The 20,132-nt window shown below is 47.2% G+C and overlaps 1 protein-coding gene across 2 annotated transcripts in view; it reads left to right on the top strand.

The window, feature by feature from the left end:
* Nucleotides 1-20,132, top strand: part of Tshz2 (teashirt zinc finger homeobox 2) — a 425,242-nt gene that overhangs the window by 228,251 nt on the left and 176,859 nt on the right. The window contains exon 2 of one of the 2 annotated variants that reach the window (XM_060382780.1): nucleotides 16,975-19,908. In XM_060382780.1, coding sequence (XP_060238763.1) covers nucleotides 16,975-19,908 — 2,934 coding nt within the window. Of the gene's footprint in view, nucleotides 1-16,974; nucleotides 20,036-20,132 lie in introns of both variants that reach the window. The other variant, XM_060382779.1, reaches the window with a different exon arrangement.

Here is a 20,132-nt window from a genome sequence, read left to right as displayed (position 1 = left end):
CCGAACCATTATTTCGCCTTGAAGAGCTTTATTTTTATTTTATGTGCATGAGAGTCTGCTTGTATGTATGTGTGCTTACCACAGGGGTGTTTGGTGCCCTCGGAGGCCAGAAGAGGACATTGGATGCCCTAGAACCGGAGTTGTGAGTGATTGACAGCTGGTGCATGAGTGTTGGGAACCGAAGCCAGGTCTCCACGATCCCAGAAATTTCCCACTTACTCAATGAGCCTCGGCATTTATTACGCTTGCTGATATTTGGCCACGCTTATTTTTAAAACAGTCCATCCAGCCTCACTTATTTCCATCAGTGCCACGTTGTCTGTATGTGTTTTTGCAAAAGGCGAAGTTTGTCTGAGACCATGTCATATATGACGAGAGAAGCTCAGCCGCCTCCACCTCAGCACAGCCTCGCACTCACCTGCCTGCCCGGAGCACAGCTCCACGCTCGGCTTCACACTCACCTGCGGGACATCGGCTCTGGGTACCATGAGCTCTTTTCAAAGCTGGGTTAATCCTGCCAGATTCTGGGTCTGCAGTCATGGGAAATTTAACTTCTGGAAGACCAAGGTTTCTCATCCTTGAAACCAGAACAAACGACGTTGCCCTCCCCGCTGGAGTGCTATGAGGGACTGAAAGAGAGCGCGTGGAAGGCGCTTATTAAGCAGCCCCATTCCAACATGGCCCACCTAAGCAAACACAGCTTTAATGAAGTCCTGGGATCTGAGCCATCCTCACACCAGCACAGCGTCAGACAGGGCTCTCAACAGCTAGACTTCTAACTGCCTTCGAGAGAGCCGTTTCCCCCTGTATCTGAATCACAGCGGGAGCAGTGGGAGAAATCTCCAAACAGAAACGAGGACCACGCAGCTCTCTGGTCTCCACTCCCCACCTTGGGTCATGAGCTCCTGGAGCCCAGTTTGTTAGGACAAGATAATACTGATCAGACACGGATGCCTCCACGGGAGGAGGGTCTTTCCGATACGCACCGAACGTGGCGCTGAGGTGGAGCTGCACCCTCGCCTGGGAAGATGAGCTCATTTGTAAGTGGCTTGTTAAGGCGCACATCATTTTCCTGATCGGCGGTAGCGAGGCTGCAACTTCAGGAACTAATGTGATCCATCATGTTATTATATATTTAGGGGCTTTTGGAAAATGCTGTTATTTACTCAACCGACTGTGTATATAGACTATTTAAAGCAGATTTTTGACCCAGTAGACTGTACCAGCTTCATCCATCGTCTCAATGAGCATGTGGGGACTCTTAAATATGCAGATTATTGACACAATAGACTCTGAGCTCTGCAAGTGTGCTCTAGACATTGAAGTCACTGGGGGATGATATGTCTCTCAAAAGCCTTTCCAAAGCAGACCTGTGCACACAGCCAAGCTCTACAGCAAATGTTGCCACAGAGGGAGGAGGCTTTAGAACAGGGGTTCTGATCTCTAGAAGACGGCCTTTCTTCTGAGCGTTACTTGCTTCTGCTTGTTTGGGTCTATGAACCAAGACATTACAGTACCTCTCCTGGATGTCTGGCCATACCCCCAAGAGCATCAGCTTCATATTTCTCTTTTTTGAAACAGAGTCTTTTTGCAAGCCAGTCACTTCATCTACCAGTCATCTGTGTAGATGAAGCTAGTCTTGAACTCGTAACCCTGCTGCTTCTAGCTCCCAAGTGTCGGGACTATGGGCATTGAGAGAATCTTGTTTTATGCTACCAGGCTAAGAATTTATTCTGGGGACTGGAGCAATGGCTCAGCAGCTAAGAGCACACTTGTTGCTTTTGCACCCAGGCACACTTGGGTTTAGTACTGGGCACCCACATAGAGTCTTAGAGCCATCTGAAACTCGAGCTCTGAGTCCTCTTATGACCTCCGTGGGCACACACACAGGCATACACATGGGCAAAACACTGATACACATAAAGTGAAATAAATAAATCTAAGGAGAATTTTGAAGATAATTATTCACTTGGCGTCAATGCAGATTCATCACTCATCAGACACGGGTCTTTGATGGTGAGAAACAGGTCACCTTTGGAGGTCACCTTTGGAGAATGCATTAGTTTTTGTGCTGCTTCCACAAAATGTGCGCAAAAGCAATGTAAGGAAGGAAGGTTTGATCGGCCACAGTGTGCAGATACAATCTCTCATGGCGTCAGGAGCTTGAGGCAGCTGCTCGGTGTGTCCCCAGTCAGGAAGCAAAGAGAGGCAAATGCTGGTACTCAGCTCGCTTCCTTCTTTTCTGTTCAGCCCTGGGCCCCATCCTGAGGAACTGAGGAACGGCACTAGCCCATTCCGGGCTGGTTTTCCCACCTTAAATAACCTGATCAAGATCATGCCTCATAGACAGGCCCAGAGATTTGTTTCCATGGTATCAATCAAAATTTCAGGATGGAACCTGAGAGGAAACAAGGAATTTGCTGGGAGGAGTGGCACACAGAAGGGGTGGAGCCTGAATCCCTGTGAGGATGGGAGATATGGTGTACAGAGAGTTAGCAGCCTTATGGTTGTGTTGGGAAGGTTGAGGTCAGATTCACAAGAACCTTGCAGGTCAAGCTAGGTTGCAGGCTTATGTTTTTAAAGCAGGGAAAAGGGGAACAGGGGAGAGAAACAGGGAAGTGTTCATATTTTGTTTCTTTTTTTCCCCACTCTAAAACGAATCATCAAGCTGGGCATGGTGGTACACACCTTTAATTCCAGCACCTGGCAGGCAGAGGCAGGCAGATCTCTTTTGAGGGCAAGGCCAGCCTGGTGAGTTCCAGGACAGCCTGGACTAAAAGAGAGACCCTGTCTCCAACCCCCCCCACCCTCTAAAATAAAAGCAAATAAATCATCAGATACTAATGAGATACATTTTAAGTGTTTTGTTCAGAGAGCATCCAGTGGACTGAAGTCTCATGCTATTAAACCTCCTGCGTGAGAGTAGCTTTACATAAGTAGACCTGGTGATGCCGTTCAGCCTTCGACCGCAAGCCTTTAGAAAGCATGAGCTAGGCACAGTCACCCAGACACTGCCTGAGCTCACTCACCTCCAACATCTCCATCTTTCCCCTAGAAGCTGAAAGCATAGTGGCGGTCACCAGAATCTGAGGAGAGCGGTGAGGGGACTGGGGTTAAAGACGGACTGAGGAACAGTACAGCGTTGAAGAGGGAATCAGTTCCGGTGTTCTGTTGTACATCAGGGGGCCACAGTTAACAAAAATATGATGTGCTGATGTTTAACAATATCTGAGACGGGATCTTAAATGTCCTCCTTGTTAGGAAATGAGAAACACGAAAATGACTGAAGTTATTAATTGCCCCAATTTGATCACTATAAAACATCTCTCTCTACATGGAAAGGGTCCACGTGTCTCCGGCATAGGTAAAATTACTATATGCAAGATAACATACACCCAGGAGTGAGGAAAGATGCCACATGCAATGTCAGGGCTCAGCTGGGCATGTATTTATTAAAACACGGATGGGAGCATCCGGGACAAGATGGCGCATAGGTGGCAAGCTGTTAGCTAGTTACTTCCTCCGTCGCCTCGACAAAATACCTGACAACTGCATCTTAAGGAAGGAAGAGGTTACCCCAGGCCATGGTTAGAGGAGATTCAGCCATGACGGTGAGGGAGGCATGTGGCAGGTGTGCGAGGAGACAGATCAAGCTACTTCTGTAGTCAGGAAGCAAACACAAGTGTTGATACTCAGATTGCACCTCTTTTTTTTTCCTTGTCTTTTTCTTAATTTTGTGTGTGTGTGTGTGTGTGTGTGTGTGTGTTTCTGTGTGGTGTATGTATGAGAACAGAGTGTACATGTGTCACAATAAACATATGAGGTAAGCGACAAGCTCAGACTTCTGTCCAGGCCTCCTTCTCTTTTAAGGCAGGGTCTCTCGTTGGTGTTTGCTGCTTGCTGCATATGCCAGCTAGCGCACATACTTCCCGGCATCCTTCTGTCTCCGGCTCCCATCTCACTGTGGGATAGCGGGAATTGCAGGCTCACACTGCTGTGTCTAGCTTTACACGGCTCTGAAGATTCACACTCATGCCTCGTGCTTGGACAGCAAGCCTTTTCCCAATGAGCCATCTGTCCAGCCCCTCACTTCTCCTTTCCATGCAGTCTTGAGCCGTAGCCCATGGAAGAACGATGCCGCCGGCATCCATAATCCCCCTTCGGTTAAACCTTCTGGAAATCACCTTCGCAGATACATATAGGGTGTGTTTCTCTGGTGATTCTAAATCTGATCAAAATGGCAGGAAAGATTAACCAACACGAAGGCTATGTGTCCCGTCCCCCAGTTGGACCTCCAGGCAGGTCCCTCTTTCCCCTCTTTCCTCTCCTGGAGAAGAGCCAGTGCAGTACACAGAAGGCAAGGTCAACTTACTGACCCACCACCTTTTTTTGTCCGTGTCCTTTGGAATTCAAGGGATGACAAGCTTTGAAAAGACCATTCTCAAAGTATTCCTCACCCCAAACTCAAGGGTCAAAACACCCCACCGGACTTCCACTAGATGATTCAAAGAGAGGGCTGTCCAGCCACCAGAATTTGGGAAATCAGTCCATCTAGCTGTGCCGTGTGGGTCCATCCCCCGATCCAGCTGCCTGTGTTATGTAAGTTGCCTCATTTGAAAGCTAACCTAGTTAATTAAGGACTAAACTCAGTCAGGATTTGTCTGGCAAAGTTACTGGAGTTGTTAAAACTTCCAGTCCCTTCCACCACTAATATGACTTTTCTTTTTCCTCTTGTTTTGTAAAATATATTCAGTCAGACAAGGCATTAAGAAAATTCTGAAGAAATTGATTAAAAATAAAGCTAGAAGATTAATTGTTTTTTCAGCTGTAACTTGAAAGAGTAAGTACCTAAGCTGTGAAATGCAGCTTTGGTAACACTGCTCTCCGCAGCTGGGTTTTTGTTTATGTAACAATGACGAAGTAACACACATGGAGGCCTGCCCTCACCAGGCACTCCGGACTCTTTCCAGCTCATCCGGTTACTCAGTATAGCAGCCCTCCAGGAGCGTCCTATGGCCATCATCAGTTTCTGAGGCCACAGAGGTGTGTTCATGATGACAAAGTGGGACACAGCAGAGGAGAAGCCTGGTGAACAGCAGATCACTTCCTTTCTGAGCCCTTCGCATCCACGAGGGCATGGCCTCATAGTGTCCTCTGGTTCTTCTCACACGGCAGACAGAATCCTCTGCTCAACCCCAGATCCCACTGACAACTTGGGGCACCAAGAATAACCCCCTTCCTCACCCTCAATTCCCAAAGCTTCAGCGGGCCTTCATAGCCATAGTTCAATACTATGGTTATATGGGACTATGCCAGGAGAACACACACACACACACACACACACACACAAATGTCTTCAGACATTATCACATGGCCCCTAGAGAGAAAAATGACTCCAGGCTGCAAGTGCTAAGAGTATGATGGGGACACACCGGGTCCCTGGAGCTATGGGTCTTCTAGAGAAATCAACTGCAAGAAAATAATTCCATAAAGTCACTAATCATGAAATATAAAGATGGAGAGCAACAGAAGACGCCTAACTTTGTCCACTGGCCTCCATATACATGTACTCGTGTGCACGCATCCACACACATGTGCCACACACATGCAGATACAAATAATAACAACAACAAAAAGAACCGGTGATGAATTAGGTCCAGAGAGTGAGCTAAAGGAAGGACCCCAGCATGAAAACTAGAATCCAACAGGGGAAGATTCAAACCCCGACCCAGCCACGTCACCCTGATGGGATTAACATTCCCCTAGCTTCTGCTTCACCATCCATACAGAAGAAAACTAAAAGGCAGATAGAGCTATCGTGGGGACCAAATGGCATGCATAAAGACATTAGACCAATGGCCTTGTGTGTGGGTTTGTGCCTACAGAACACAGCATTATCAGGACCATTTTTAAATCAGCAAACAATCAAACCGGGTTCTGGGCGCTCCCTGACAGGGAAGAAGCTGAAGCCTTTGTCAACCATCTTCTTGAGAATTGATGCAAGATGAGAGAAGTCATGAGGGCCTGCAGTCAATGTTCTGTCCAGTCCTTGCATTTGGTCATTTGCTCAAGGGTAAGAACGTAGCTCAGTTTCCAAGTGAGTGGGATGGGAAGGAATTCTGTGGCTGGTCATGATGATCACTGGCAAAGAGTTCAACAGAAAAGAGAAGGGTTGGAAGATCGCCTCTCAGAGTCATGCGCGGTAAGATCAAAGAATCCCCAAGGCCAGAACACCCTTCCCTGTCTTCAGACTTGGCATCACTCCACGAAACATCTTTCTACCTTGGACTTCTGCGACTCTGGAGACAACAAACACTCCTCACCCGAAACACGAGAACCTGCCGGCTCCCTGACAACACCAATTTAGCTTCTGAGAGGCAACGCCGGACTTTCTTCTCTTTTTCTTTCTTCCTTAATGGGAAGTGGTCACAGCCACGAACTTAGCAAAAGACATGGGTTAAAGTTTGTCCGTTCTTGGCTAATGCAGTTAGACATTTTCGAGAAAAGGCAACGAGAAGTGATCATTATCCATTATCTGCATGAAATATTTCAGAGAAAGGAGCAGCGTTTGCCAAAAAAAAAAAAAAAAGAAGAGAAGAGAAGAGCTGTCTGACTTCAAGCCAGGCAAGAGGTAGCAGAATCACCTTCACATTCTGTAGGATCCTGTGTGAGTAAACTGGAGAAGCCTGAAGCACAGACGGCACGTTCGCTCCCCATCCTTTCTGAAGGTCATTCTGGACAATGAGCCGGTGTCCCTTTCCTTGGTACAAAGGACATAGAATCCTTCATTTCATAAAAAGAACGATGGGAGGGGGCTGAATGTGCATTTATATTTGTGTGGGAGAATGTATAGGAGTTAAGGAATGCTTATTTTGCTGCAAGCAGTTGCTACAACTTCAAAGTCAAGGCATGTGGTTCTCCATTGACCAAGGAAGCATCCATCCTGTTGTAATTTATTTGCCCCTGTTTTGTTTCATATTTTCTCCCCCCGGTTCCTGAGTGATGGCAATCTCCATGTCGAGGATAGTCTGAGGATAATGATTTCTAAGCAGGAGTTACCAGAAAGCTTCTGAAGTGGCTCCTTTCTCCATGAATATTTTTGCACTCTGCTTTTTTAAAATTGTCACTAAGATGGGTCCCAATAATAATGCATGCTGGCCTGAAACCTGAGGTAGCAGAATATAAAGTATTTTTTTTTCTCAGAGACCTTCTGCTTCAAGCATTTGTCACTTCTTTCATTGCAAAGCCTGAGGCTTCGAGCAGAGACCTTTTTCTCTTGGATAGTGGGCCGATTTATTTCTCAAGGATTGCAGACATTATCGTTATGGGTAATGATCTAATAACGCACTGCTCTGTATTTGAGCGACCCTTCTACAGAAGTTCCCTGCACATATCCTATTAGCACCTTATACAAATGACTTCATATTAAATACCACCCCCACCCTGGAGGAGGCTTCCTTCTTACATATGCACTAACAAAGCTGTCTTGTAGCAAATGCAAATACCATTTGAGTGTTGTAGACTTCGGATATGATTTCAGAAAAAAACAGAAAACGTAAAAGACAACTGATCTCAGCTATCTGTGGGTCAAGTTGAAGATTAGGATTCTCCGTGTTTAAAGTGTCCACTGTGGGTCTCAGAGGTTGGAGGAGTACTTCACCTTGAGTGCTTTCTATGCTTTCTGGGATGAGATACCCTGACCACCTTACAAACTATAGCCTATTATTATTCTCCCGTTATTGGTGAAGATGCTATCTCTTTGAAAGTGGTGTCACATTCCCCAGGATCACAGCAAGCACTGTGTGGCAAATCTGAGCTGGCCTGCCTGTTCCAAGGTTGATGTGCCGTCTCCCCTATTTCTTCCTTGATTAGCCCTTTCCCTGCCTTTCCTGTGCCTGGGTTTAAACCCAGGGCCTCATTCATGCCAAGCAATTGATCTACACTGAATCACATCCCAGCTCTCTTTTTTGGGTTTTATTCAGAGACAGGGTGTTACCAACTTTCCCATGTTAGCCTTGAACTCTCTCTCTCTCTCTCTCTCTCTCTGTAGCTGAGGCTCACCTTGGTGCAAAATCTTTCTGCCTCAGCCTTCCTATCAGATGTGATTACAGGACCCAACTTCATAAGCCTATATAAGTGATTTATGTGCCTCTTGCCCAGTGTTTCCTGGGCAATGCCATCTGGCAGCTAGCGTTTAAGCATGAATCAGTCAACCTTTCCCTAAAGTTTGTTCCAGTACAACCTTAAGAACACTAGTGTAGAGACTGTCTCTCAGCTTGGTTGATTACATCATAGAGTCTTGATCATGGGAATGACCCAGAGATCATCTGGAATTAGCCCCATCCTGTAGGCTTGGGGGTGAACCTATCAGTCTGCATTTCTAACAAGCTCCAGTCAACGATACCGCTGCTGACAGACAGAACACACCCTGAGCATGAGCTCTCGCAGGGCATTGGGGTACCTGATGCTTTTTCACCCTTGATAAAGAGCCTAGAGGCAGGCAGGCTTGGAGTGAAACAGACAGGTGAGAAAACTGCAGTCAGAAAGTGGAGGTGATGAAACTCGGAGATGCAGTCCAGGTCTTCTGCCCTGGAATCTCTTCTGCTCTCCATCCCACGTTCAAGGGTTGTAAGTGAATGGACCCCAGACACACCTGGTTTTACGTCTACAGTGTGACCAAAACAAAATGCTCAGTTGGTAATGAGCTTGCCTTCTGAGCGAGAGGACCTGAGTTTGATGCCCAGAACCTACAAAAAAAGAAGAAGAAGAAAAAAAAAAAAAAGCTATGGTGAGCCAAACGTGTGACCTCATCATCAGAATCGGAGACAGAGACAGACAGGTCCCTGGGGACCCTTAGCTGGGTAGCCTAGGATAATCAGTGACCTCCAAGCCAATGAGAGATGGATTCTAGGCAATGATACCTGAGGTTGATGACACTTCCACGCTTTCCCTTGACTGCACGCTGGAGCCTGAATAGCCATTATGCTTCTCCACTGTGGCACAAACCTTACAGCCACCCACAGCCACTCAGCATCTCTCCATCTAGCCAAACGTCTGTTCCTATTTATCCTTGTGTGTCAGGATTGTTTCTTTTTCCACGTGGCCTACTTTCCCCACTTCAGTTACCTGCATTCCTGCAAGGATGTGTGGCCTTTCCGTGACCCCTCTCTCCCCATGCTAATGCCCTGCTTCTGTCAGTAGCTCATCTCTCTCCTGTCCTTGGCCTTGGGAGGATCTGCCAGGACAGAAGTCCCAGTGAAACTCACCCAAAGAAGCTTGCCTGTAATAGCAGAGAATACATATATATATACTTATCAAATGAATAAACGAGGGAAGCACAATGGGCCTGCTGAGGGTCCACTTCCTTGGGCCTAAACTAGCTTGGTCCTTTTTGCTAGTGATGGAGATGTGGAGAAAGTCACAATGCACCATGAGAAAGCAGTTTCACAGACTGAAGGTTGGGCTGATGGAAGGTACTGACGGTGACAGCTCATTGCATAGATAGATAATTTTAATACATAGCAATCTGCTAGGCATCCATCGTGCGTGTAAATTGTTCTAATTCACTGACCAGTTTCTGAGTGAGTGAGAGAGAGAGTCAGTCTTGGAATCCTGCTCTCAAAAAGTTCCTCATTTGTTTCCACAAAGTTCTTATGGTCTCAGGATGAGCCTTACCAGTATTGTACCCACTCTATCGTCAATGTTCTCTCAAACAGAGAATTCTACTTGTTTGGTTTTCTGGTTCAGATAGAGTAAGGAACAAACCCTTTCTGTTTGAGACTTGGTCTCACTGTGTAGCCTTGAACTCACAGATATTGGCCTATCTCTGCATCCCGAGTGCTGGAATTAAAGGCACGTATCACCAAACCTAAGGAACAGTGCTCTCTTTAGGCTCTGTCTCTCTTTCTCTCTCTCTCTCTCTCTCTCTCTCTCTCTCTGTGCGTGTGCGTGTGTGTGTGCGTGTGCGTGTGTGTGTATGTGTGTATGAGACACACACACATACACACCACACACACACGCACGCGCGCACACACACACACACACACACACACACACATACACACACACACACCACACACACCACATGCACACAGGCAGGTGCCCACACTAAGACACTATGTGTCCTGTTCTATCACTTCCCACCTAATTCCCGTGAGTCAAGGCCTCTCACTGAACCTAGAGATAGGCTGGCAGCCAACAAGCCCCAGCAATTCTCCATCTCCACTTCCCTACAGCACTAGGGTTTCAAGTCTGGCTTCTAACATGAGTGCTGAGGATTTGAACTCCGGTCCTCAAGTTTGTATAACAAGTATTGTTATCCACTGAGCCATCCCCCTCATCCCACAAACCCTCCTCTCTCAAGGAGTACATCCAAGTCACAGTCATGAGAATCTCTGTGCTTTGAGTGACGGTATGGTTGCTGAGAATATCCTGGCTTCAAAATGTATCTGAGCTTGAATAACTTCTCCAGGCTACAGATAGGCTAAAGCCTGGCCTTCTGGGACCTGGGTTCGATGGACACACCATATGAAGTGGCAGATATTCCTATAACCATCTAGTCCCCTATCGTCCTGAAGGAGAAAGCAGAAGGGTTCCTTCATATCTCCCCTAGAGGACCTAGCTCTGGGCTTGGCCACCATTTAAAAGTAGCTTAACGGCCCTCTGAAAGACTCTACCCAGCAATGTATCAAAGCAGATGCAGAGACTCATAATCAAACTTCGGGCAGAGTGCAGGGAATCTTATGAGAGAAGGGGGAGATAGTAAGACCTGGAGAGGACAGGAGCTCCAAAATATCTGGGCACAGGGGTCTTTTCTGAGACTGATACTCCAACCAAGGACCATGAATAGAGATAACCTAGACCCCCTTCTCAGATGTAACCCATGGCAGCTCAGTATCCAAGTGGGATCCCTAGTAAGGGGAACAGGGGACTGTCTCTGACCTGAACTCAGTGGCTGGCTCTTTGACCACCTCCCCCTGAGAGTGGAGCAGCTTTGCCAGGCCACAGAGGAAGACAATGCAGCCTGTCCTGATGAGACCTGATAGGCTAGGGTCAGAAGGAAGGGGGAGAGGACCTCCCCTAACAGTGGACTGACTCGGGGAGGGACTTGGGAGGAAATGAGGGATGGTAGGTGGGACTGGGAGGGAATAAGGGAAGGGGCTACAGCCAGGATAAAAAGTGAATAAATTGTAATCAATATAAAAAAATTTTTAAAATAGCTCAGCTTCCTTACACACTGTACCCTCTAACTCTCCACTCAGCTTGCTACCAGGAGTGCCTTAACAGACGTGCAGATCACACTCGCTAACACACGGGAGGCTTGAGCGAAGGGAGGCCTCACCCTGAGCGGTCACTCAGCATCCCTACCTGGGACCTGGCACAGAGTTGTCCCCCTCCCTCCTTTAGATCTGCCCTGCATACAGAGGACTCTTTTGATGACTTTAAGCTGTCACTTACTGGGACAGACTGGCAAAATCAGTCAGGTGCTCTTGTCCAAATTCTGAGTTGATTTTGAAAATCTGCCTTCTTAAGCTTTTAAGTTTTTCTCTGGTTAAAACCTTTGTTTTTGTTTTTGTTTTTTTAAAACTGTCAATGCTTTTAGTTATGGATTTTCTTTTCAAGTCAACCCCAGAAATGTTCAGTAGCAAAGGTCTGGTATCTAATGTGAGACTACCTATGAATTATTTTTGTACAATTTCATGTAAACAATTTTTACTAGAGCTTTTTAGAACAACTGACATAGTCACTTTTAAAGTGATAGTTTCCTTTTTGTTTTCTAACTTTTAACATAAGAGAAAATTTCTAAAAGCTTAAGGGCTTATTTCTGCGTTTACCCACGTATTGTTGAAGAACTAAGGGTTCAGGAGATGATCTCTCCTATATATGTGGAGCATAAACCGCCAAACACTGATGGAGCTTATCTTCGTCTGTTAGAGGCAAAATTAGCCCGTGGTGTCAGACAGACTGTGTGTGAATCTTCTCTGAAGCAGGCTGTTCGCCCTAAGAACCCAATTCCTCGTGTTCTGCAGTCTTGATGTCTAGTCTTAATCTTCATGCTTAAGTACAAAGCCACACTGCAGAAAGTTGGCCAACCCGAAAGCCAGTGTCTCCGTTAGCTGAAAACTATGGCTCCTGCTGTGCTCTTGTCTCCCTGAGTGAGATGATAAAGGTGGTTCTAACTCACACCAGACCTGTCTGGGGGGGATGATAGACACCCGTTAGTCAGCCAGGCCTGTTGCTGAGGGTCCAGGGGTCGCAGGGGAAATGGTGGTGTCATTGAGCATTCATTATTCAATCATTCATTCATTCAAACATTCTGGACAAGACGTAATCCTGTCTGCCAGGGTGGGACTTGGGCGCTAAGAGAAGCAAAGTTTGTGAGTTCGATCATTGGGGCAGATGTTTTCATTCCACATTCAGTGGAAGCCCCAACAAATCAGTAAACTGGAGAAAAGGACGACTGTTTGTATGGTGCTCTGGGTTGGCTAAGACATGGGCTCGGATTAAATTTACAAAAAGAAGGGAAGGTGGCCGGAAAAGATATCCTTTTGAGAAAGGGCTTTGGCTGAAAGATGAAGAGAATGAAGTCCTAGGAGGTGAAATCTGCAATTGTAGAGGAAGAGGACCAGGTTAGTTGTCATTTTCATTTTATTCCTTAGACGTTCAGAGAGCAGGGAGGATACGGCTACTACGTACTACTGAGAGGCACACAGACACCGAATCCTATTGACTCCTGTAGTCAGAGCTAAGAGTTCTCATTTCACCGCAAGGGTGCCAGGGAGCCATTGCCAGAGTTAGAACAGAAACTTCCTGACCTGATCCATTTTACATAGAATATTCTGACAACAGAGCCAGGCACGACAGTGCACACCCGTCATTCCTGCACCCCAGACACTGGGACGAGAGAATCGGCTACATACAGAGATTCTGTCTTAAACTAAAGAATACTGTAGGAGGCTTGGGATAAATAGAAGCGAGAAGGCCATCATTCTATCCTAGTGTCTGCACAGCAGCTCTATCTGAGCAGAGGGAAGCGTGGAAGAGAAATGCTCTCAGCAACCCAACACTGACACAAAGAACTGACAGGATTTGTCCATTTGTCTGCCGTCCTGGGGATGGAGGGTTTTTTGTGGCCAGATTCAAACAATGGTAAGGGGTAGAATCAGAAAAATTAGGTAAGAGGTTTGAGCTCCTAGCCAAAATTCAACAAAAAGGTTCCATAGAGTGCAGCTCTTTCCCGGTGCCTTGGACAAATTGTGGTCCTTCCTTTTGCTAAGCAAGTATTCGTAAGAATGAATTTGCCGCTCATCTGCTTACAGCCAGATTCACACACGATGCCAACTCATTAAACAATTCATCGATGGCAAGAGAGACAGATCTTCATTCCGCGCCCCCCTCACCCAGATTCTGGCTGCCTTTCCTTGCTCACCTCTGCTGCCGGTGGCAAGCAAAATCACTTGGATCAAGTGAACAATTTCAAATGTTTAATATTAAAATGTGGTTTTGAGAAACTCCTTGGAACCCTAAGCCATTGTTAAGATACACTCCCTTTGACAGATGCACCGGCACTTTTTTTTTTTCCATGAGGCTTTTCAACGTGTTATTTTATCGGGTGCATGAGATTTAGTCTATTCTGCAGAGGCAAACAGACAAAAAGGGTCTCTCAGCACGAGTTACTCTGCTGTAAAGGTTATAGTAAACATGTCAATGCCTAATTAAGCAGAAAATTTTATCTGTATTGTGGGGGAGGAGTGTGCTGTCTCCGACTTTTCTTCTGGGGAATCCATTTAGAAGGACAAAGTAGATTGTGAGGTTGAATGGGTCCAGGAAGCTCAGCATCCAAATGTCAGCAGAAAAAAAAAAATGGGAAGGAACACTATTTCTTTTCCCTTGCTGGAAAATGACTGTATTGGCTGGCAGATTGTGTGTGTGTGTGTGTGTGTGTGTGTGTGTGTGTGTGTGTACCTATAAGTATGGACACGATATTGTTATAGCTGAGAGTAGTCTTGGATAATGTTGTGGACTTGATATTTGTCCCAGAGTCATAACACCCATTTACTTTTCAAAAGTGGCTATGTTTATTTCATAAAGTTTGCCTGATTTCACTCGGGAAAGTGATATTATTTCACCAGGAGTGATGGCTCTCTGCCGGTAATCCCAGAGAGAGGGAAAGAGGACTGTGAGGATTCACAGCCAGCCTGGGACTACCCAGAGAGACTCCAAAGAAATGACAACAGCAAAGTGACCAGATTTCAGAGCTAAAATCTATCTGATTTTTTTTTTTTTTAAGAATTTTTCATGTCCCGGGAAACTCTCCCTTCTTTATAATTAATAACTTTCTCCTTGGGTGTGATACTCTAACGCCTCTTTAAAGCCCTAAATTAGCTCTGAGGGGAGAGAAGAGGATATGAATGGCGGGGGTGGACTGATGTGGGCACTTGGTTGTTTCAAAATGCAGTTTTCTTGCAAGAAGTGGCCACTTATTAATGGCTGCTTGGCTGGATTGAGTAGTTTTCCTTTCTTCCAATCAATTTATGGCACTAGAGACCAGCAACACCAATTTAATGAAAAAATCTGCTTGTCAGCTTGCTGGGGAAGCAAAGAACACCTCACCAATAACAATAAAATAACAAACACAACCATAAAACTTGTGGCCAGACTGAACTTTTACATTTTATCTTCTTTTATGGACTCCCGCCATCAAAATCATGGGCCCCTGTGTTCAGCATTCCCATAATCCTCTCTCTGGAGGTGGAGATCTGCTTAGTGATCGATCTAGACCAGATTTCACCGCTGCCCTGAGAAGATTTCCTTATTCATTAAGTTGGCAGGAGAAAGAGAGGGGCATGTCCTGCACAAAACAATGGATTCTTTTAACAGACCGGAAGGGGATAGTTTGTGGGATCCGAAGATCTGCAACTTTCTTCATTCTTAAGCCCCAGTTTCCTGATCCATAAAGAAAAGAAAAGAAATAGGCAACAGTATTTACTGTGCATGGATATTGTGCAAAAATGAAGGAGCGTAGACTGAAAAGATGGTTCAGTGGTCACTGCCTAAGTGTGCAGACCAGAGTGTGGCTAGCGAGCACCCACTTACACGCCAGGCAGATGTGGCATCCTGCCTATAATCCCAGCATTCAGGAGGCAGATACAGGAGGGCCGCAGAACAAGCTAGACAACCTAGCTGAATAGCTGAATAGCTCTAAGCGTAGGTGAGAGACCATGCCTTAATATATAAGGGGAGAGTGGGGGAAACATCAGAGGAGGGCATCCTACATCAGTTCTGACCTCCACACAAAGTTGCACCTGTATGCCGAACACATGGGAACATGCACACACACACACACACACACACACACACACACACACACACACACCGAAATGTGTTTGCAGTGATTTGCTTGGGTGCCAGGAGAAAATAATTTCTCAATTAAACGTCTTCATCTTCACCAGCAGGAGCACCACTGATATCCTGACTATAGTCTCCTTGTTCCTCCCCTTCTTTCTGATCTCTCTCTCTCTCTCTCTCTCTCTCTCTCTCTGTCTCTCTCTCTGCCTCTCCTGGCTTTGAGTACAGGCACACTTCTTTTCCACGCTTTAGTTTGGTGTATGGAGAAAACAGAACCTGATCTATGGTGGGTTTTTTTTTTCCTCTTGCCATCAAGAGGAAGAGTGATGTTTATGAGAGAAACATTGCATTAAGATCATGCTAGCCTTGCAGATCTGAAGCTGGCTCTCTTTTGCATGGGGACATCTTTGGTTGCATTTTATCCACATGACTCTAAAAGGCCAGGTGGAGAAAATGAACCCATGGGCATAAATAGTCACATTCCCCATCGACAATGATGGGTATTTGCCCATTAATTCTCTTTTGCACCCTCTCTCTCGTGCCTTCATTTTCCCTGTGCAATTACTGGCCTTCAGTCCTTTCAGAGAAGGGAAAGCATGCATTCCCCAATAGCATTTTGCATCCACAAATCAACTATATAATTGGCATCTCATGACGGGTACCCACAAATCACGGCACATTTGAAATTACAGGAACAAGATCGAGAGAGTATTTTCAGCCGTGTCTGGAAAGGTCTTCATAAACCCATATGAGAATAATAGACTAGCCTCCAAATCTCCCATTCTCACACCATTCACCATTATTTTAAAATCATTGTATTCGCTGAGCTTACATAATTTTTCAGCCATTGGTGGGAGATTGTATTTGCATACTCCCTGCAACTCTCTATAAATAAAAATGTTACAACAGAAAGACACAGGCTATCAGAGATATAACAGCTATGCACCCGGGTTCCTATTTAGATGAATGCATGCCAATACTCCTGAGTGTCTTGGGGCAGTTTGCACTGAGATGCTAAGGGCCAAGCCCTAACTTTCTTCTGACACAACATTCTCCTGAACCGTGCATGATGGTGATAGGATTTTCATTTCAGTCTAGATTTCCAGAAAGCCATACACTTGGATTTAGCCACTGCCCCGTTATAGGAATATCAGGACAATATTTGACCCCTAAATTGTTAGCTTGTGATCATAACCATTCTATAGAGAATTATGCCTTTGCCAAGATAAAAAGAAACCAGCAATGGATGGCACAAAAGACATCACTTGGGGCCTGAGAATACACTCAGCTGGCATAGTGCTTCATAGCATGCAAGAAAACTGGGGTCCATCCCCAGCACCACATAAGCTAGGCATCATGGTCCATACTTGTAAGCCCAGCACCAAAGAGGCAGAGGCAGGAGGATCAAAAGTCCATGTTCTGCTACATAGCAATTTTGTGGCCAGCCTGGACTACATGAGACTCTGCCCCAAAACAGAAATCTGTCATTTGCCCTTTCCCCTGTTTCTGTTGCCAGCTGTTGGTAAATACATTAAATTGCTATTCAGTTCATCCTGGGTAAGCAGGGACACGGGGATGGACTCTGTCAGCTGTTATGTTTAGTTCATCTCTCTGTGTCTCTTACAGGCTATGCCCAGGAGGAAGTGTTGAAGGAAGAGGAGGAAATAAAGGAGGAAGAGGAGGAGGAAGAAGACAGTGGTTCAGTGGCTCAGCATCAGGGCAGCAATGACACTGGGACAGATGAGGAACTAGAAACAGGCCCAGACCAGAAAGGCTACTTCAGCTGCCAGAACTCACCAGGGAGCCACCTATCCAATCAGGACGCAGAAAACGAATCCCTTCTGAGCGATGCCAGCGACCAGGTGTCCGACATCAAGAGCGTCTGCGGCCGAGATGCCTCGGACAAGAAAGCAAATGCTCACCCCAAGCTTCCAAACGAACCCCATAACTGCATGGATAAAATGACAGCTGTCTATGCCAACATCCTGTCAGATTCCTACTGGTCAGGCCTGGGCCTCGGCTTCAAGTTATCCAACAGCGAGAGACGGAGTTGTGACACCCGCAATGGCAGCAACAAGAGTGATTTTGACTGGCACCAAGACGCGCTGTCCAAAAGCCTGCAGCAGAACCTGCCTTCGAGGTCTGTGTCGAAGCCCAGCCTGTTCAGCTCCGTGCAGCTGTACCGGCAGAGCAGTAAAATGTGCGGCTCGGTGTTCACCGGGGCCAGCAGGTTCCGCTGCCGGCAGTGCAGCGCGGCCTACGACACTCTGGTGGAGCTGACGGTGCACATGAATGAAACCGGCCACTATCAAGATGACAACCGCAAGAAAGATAAGCTCAGACCCACGAGCTACTCGAAGCCCCGGAAGAGGGCCTTCCAAGACGTGGACAAAGAGGACGCTCAAAAGGTTCTGAAGTGCATGTTTTGCGGTGACTCCTTCGATTCCCTGCAGGATCTGAGCGTCCACATGATAAAGACAAAACATTACCAAAAAGTGCCTTTGAAGGAGCCAGTACCAACCATTTCCTCTAAAATGGTCACACCAGCCAAGAAGCGTGTTTTTGATGTCAACAGGCCTTGCTCCCCCGACTCCACCACGGGGTCCCTCGCGGATTCATTCTCTTCCCAGAAGAATGCTAACCTGCAGCTGCCCTCCAACAGCCGCTACGGCTACCAAAACGGGGCCAGCTACACCTGGCAGTTCGAGGCCTGCAAGTCCCAGATCTTAAAGTGTATGGAGTGCGGCAGTTCCCACGATACCTTGCAGCAACTCACCACCCACATGATGGTCACGGGTCACTTCCTCAAAGTCACCAGCTCTGCCTCCAAGAAAGGAAAGCAGCTGGTGTTGGACCCACTGGCTGTCGAGAAAATGCAGTCGCTATCCGAGACTCCGAACAGTGAGTCTCTGGCCCCTAAGCCATCAAGTAACTCTGCCTCAGACTGCACAGCCTCTACCACTGAGTTAAAGAAGGAGAGCAAGAAGGAGAAGGCAGAGGAGATCAACGAAGATGAACAAGGTATGAAAAGCGAGGAATATGAAGACCCTCTACAGAAACCCCTTGACCCTACCATCAAATACCAGTATCTACGAGAGGAGGACTTGGAAGATGGCTCAAAGGGTGGTGGGGACATTTTAAAGTCACTGGAAAATACTGTAACCACAGCCATCAACAAGGCCCAAAATGGTGCTCCCAGCTGGAGCGCATACCCAAGTATCCATGCAGCCTACCAGCTCTCAGAGGGCACCAAGCCACCCATGGCCATGGGCTCTCAGATACTGCAAATCCGACCCAACCTCGCCAACAAGCTAAGGCCTATTGCACCCAAATGGAAAGGCATGCTGCTTGGCCCCATCCCCACAAGCCTGGCCCTCTACACCCAACCCAAGAAGGAGACAGAAAACAAAGATGAGGCCGTGAAGGAATGTGGGAAGGAAAGTCCCCAAGAAGAGGCAACATCTTTCAGCCAGTCTGAGAGCGAGTCTTTCTCCAAAGCCGAACCACCTTCAGAATCCAGAAAGCCTGAGCCCTGTCCCGTGAAGGAGGAGGAGAAGCTGCTGAAAGAGAAACCGGAGCCATTAGAACCAGTGTCGTCCCTGAGCAATGGCTGTGCCCCGGCTAACCACACTCCGACCCTGCCTTGCATCAACCCACTAAGCGCCCTACAGTCCGTCCTGAACAACCACCTGGGCAAAGCCACGGAGCCCTTGCGCTCGCCTTCCTGCTCCAGCCCCAACTCAAGCACAGTCTCCATGTTCCACAAGTCCAGCCTCAGTGTGGTGGACAAGCCTGTGGTAAGTCCCTCCTCCACCAGGCCGGCCAGTCTGTCACGACACTACCTGTTTGAGAACAGCGACCAGCCCATCGACCTGACCAAGTCCAAAAGCAAGAAAGCCGAGTCCTCACAAGCACAATCCTGCACATCTCCACCTCAGAAGCATGCTCTGTGTGACATTGCCGATATGGTCAAGGTCCTCCCAAAAGCCACCACCCCAAAGCCAGCCACTTCCTCAAGGGTCCCTCCTATGAAGCTGGAGATGGACGTCAGACGCTTCGAGGATGTTTCGAGTGAGGTCTCAACTTTGCACAAAAGGAAAGGCCGGCAGTCCAACTGGAACCCCCAACATCTCCTCATCCTGCAAGCTCAGTTTGCCTCGAGCCTCTTCCAGACATCAGAGGGCAAATACCTGCTTTCTGACCTGGGCCCGCAAGAGCGGATGCAGATCTCCAAGTTCACGGGACTCTCCATGACCACCATCAGCCACTGGCTGGCCAACGTCAAGTACCAGCTTAGGAAAACTGGTGGGACGAAATTCCTGAAAAACATGGACAAAGGGCACCCCATCTTTTACTGCAGTGACTGTGCGTCCCAGTTCAGAACCCCCTCTACCTACATCAGCCACTTAGAGTCTCACCTGGGCTTCCAAATGAAGGACATGACCCGGATGGCAGCTGACCAGCAAAGCAAGGTGGAGCAGGACATCTCCCGGGTGTCGTCGGCTCAGAGGTCTCCGGAAACAATAGCTGGAGAAGAGGACACAGACTCTAAATTCAAGTGTAAGTTGTGCAGTCGGACATTTGTGAGCAAACACGCAGTCAAACTCCACCTAAGCAAAACGCACAGCAAGTCACCCGAACACCACTCTCAGTTTGTAACAGACGTGGATGAAGAATAGTGCTGCAGGTATGGGTTTGCTCCCAGGTGACGGTGACCATGGCCTTGTGAGGAGCTTGCTAAAAGGAGCTGGGTCTGCCTAGAGGCAGAGGATGTCTCCCGAGGC

The sequence above is a fragment of the Meriones unguiculatus genome, chromosome 4, assembly GCF_030254825.1.
Source record: "Meriones unguiculatus strain TT.TT164.6M chromosome 4, Bangor_MerUng_6.1, whole genome shotgun sequence".
NCBI lineage: Eukaryota > Metazoa > Chordata > Mammalia > Rodentia > Muridae > Meriones > Meriones unguiculatus.
Note: the sequence above shows the minus strand (reverse complement) of the source record. Positions and strands in the feature narration are given on the sequence as shown.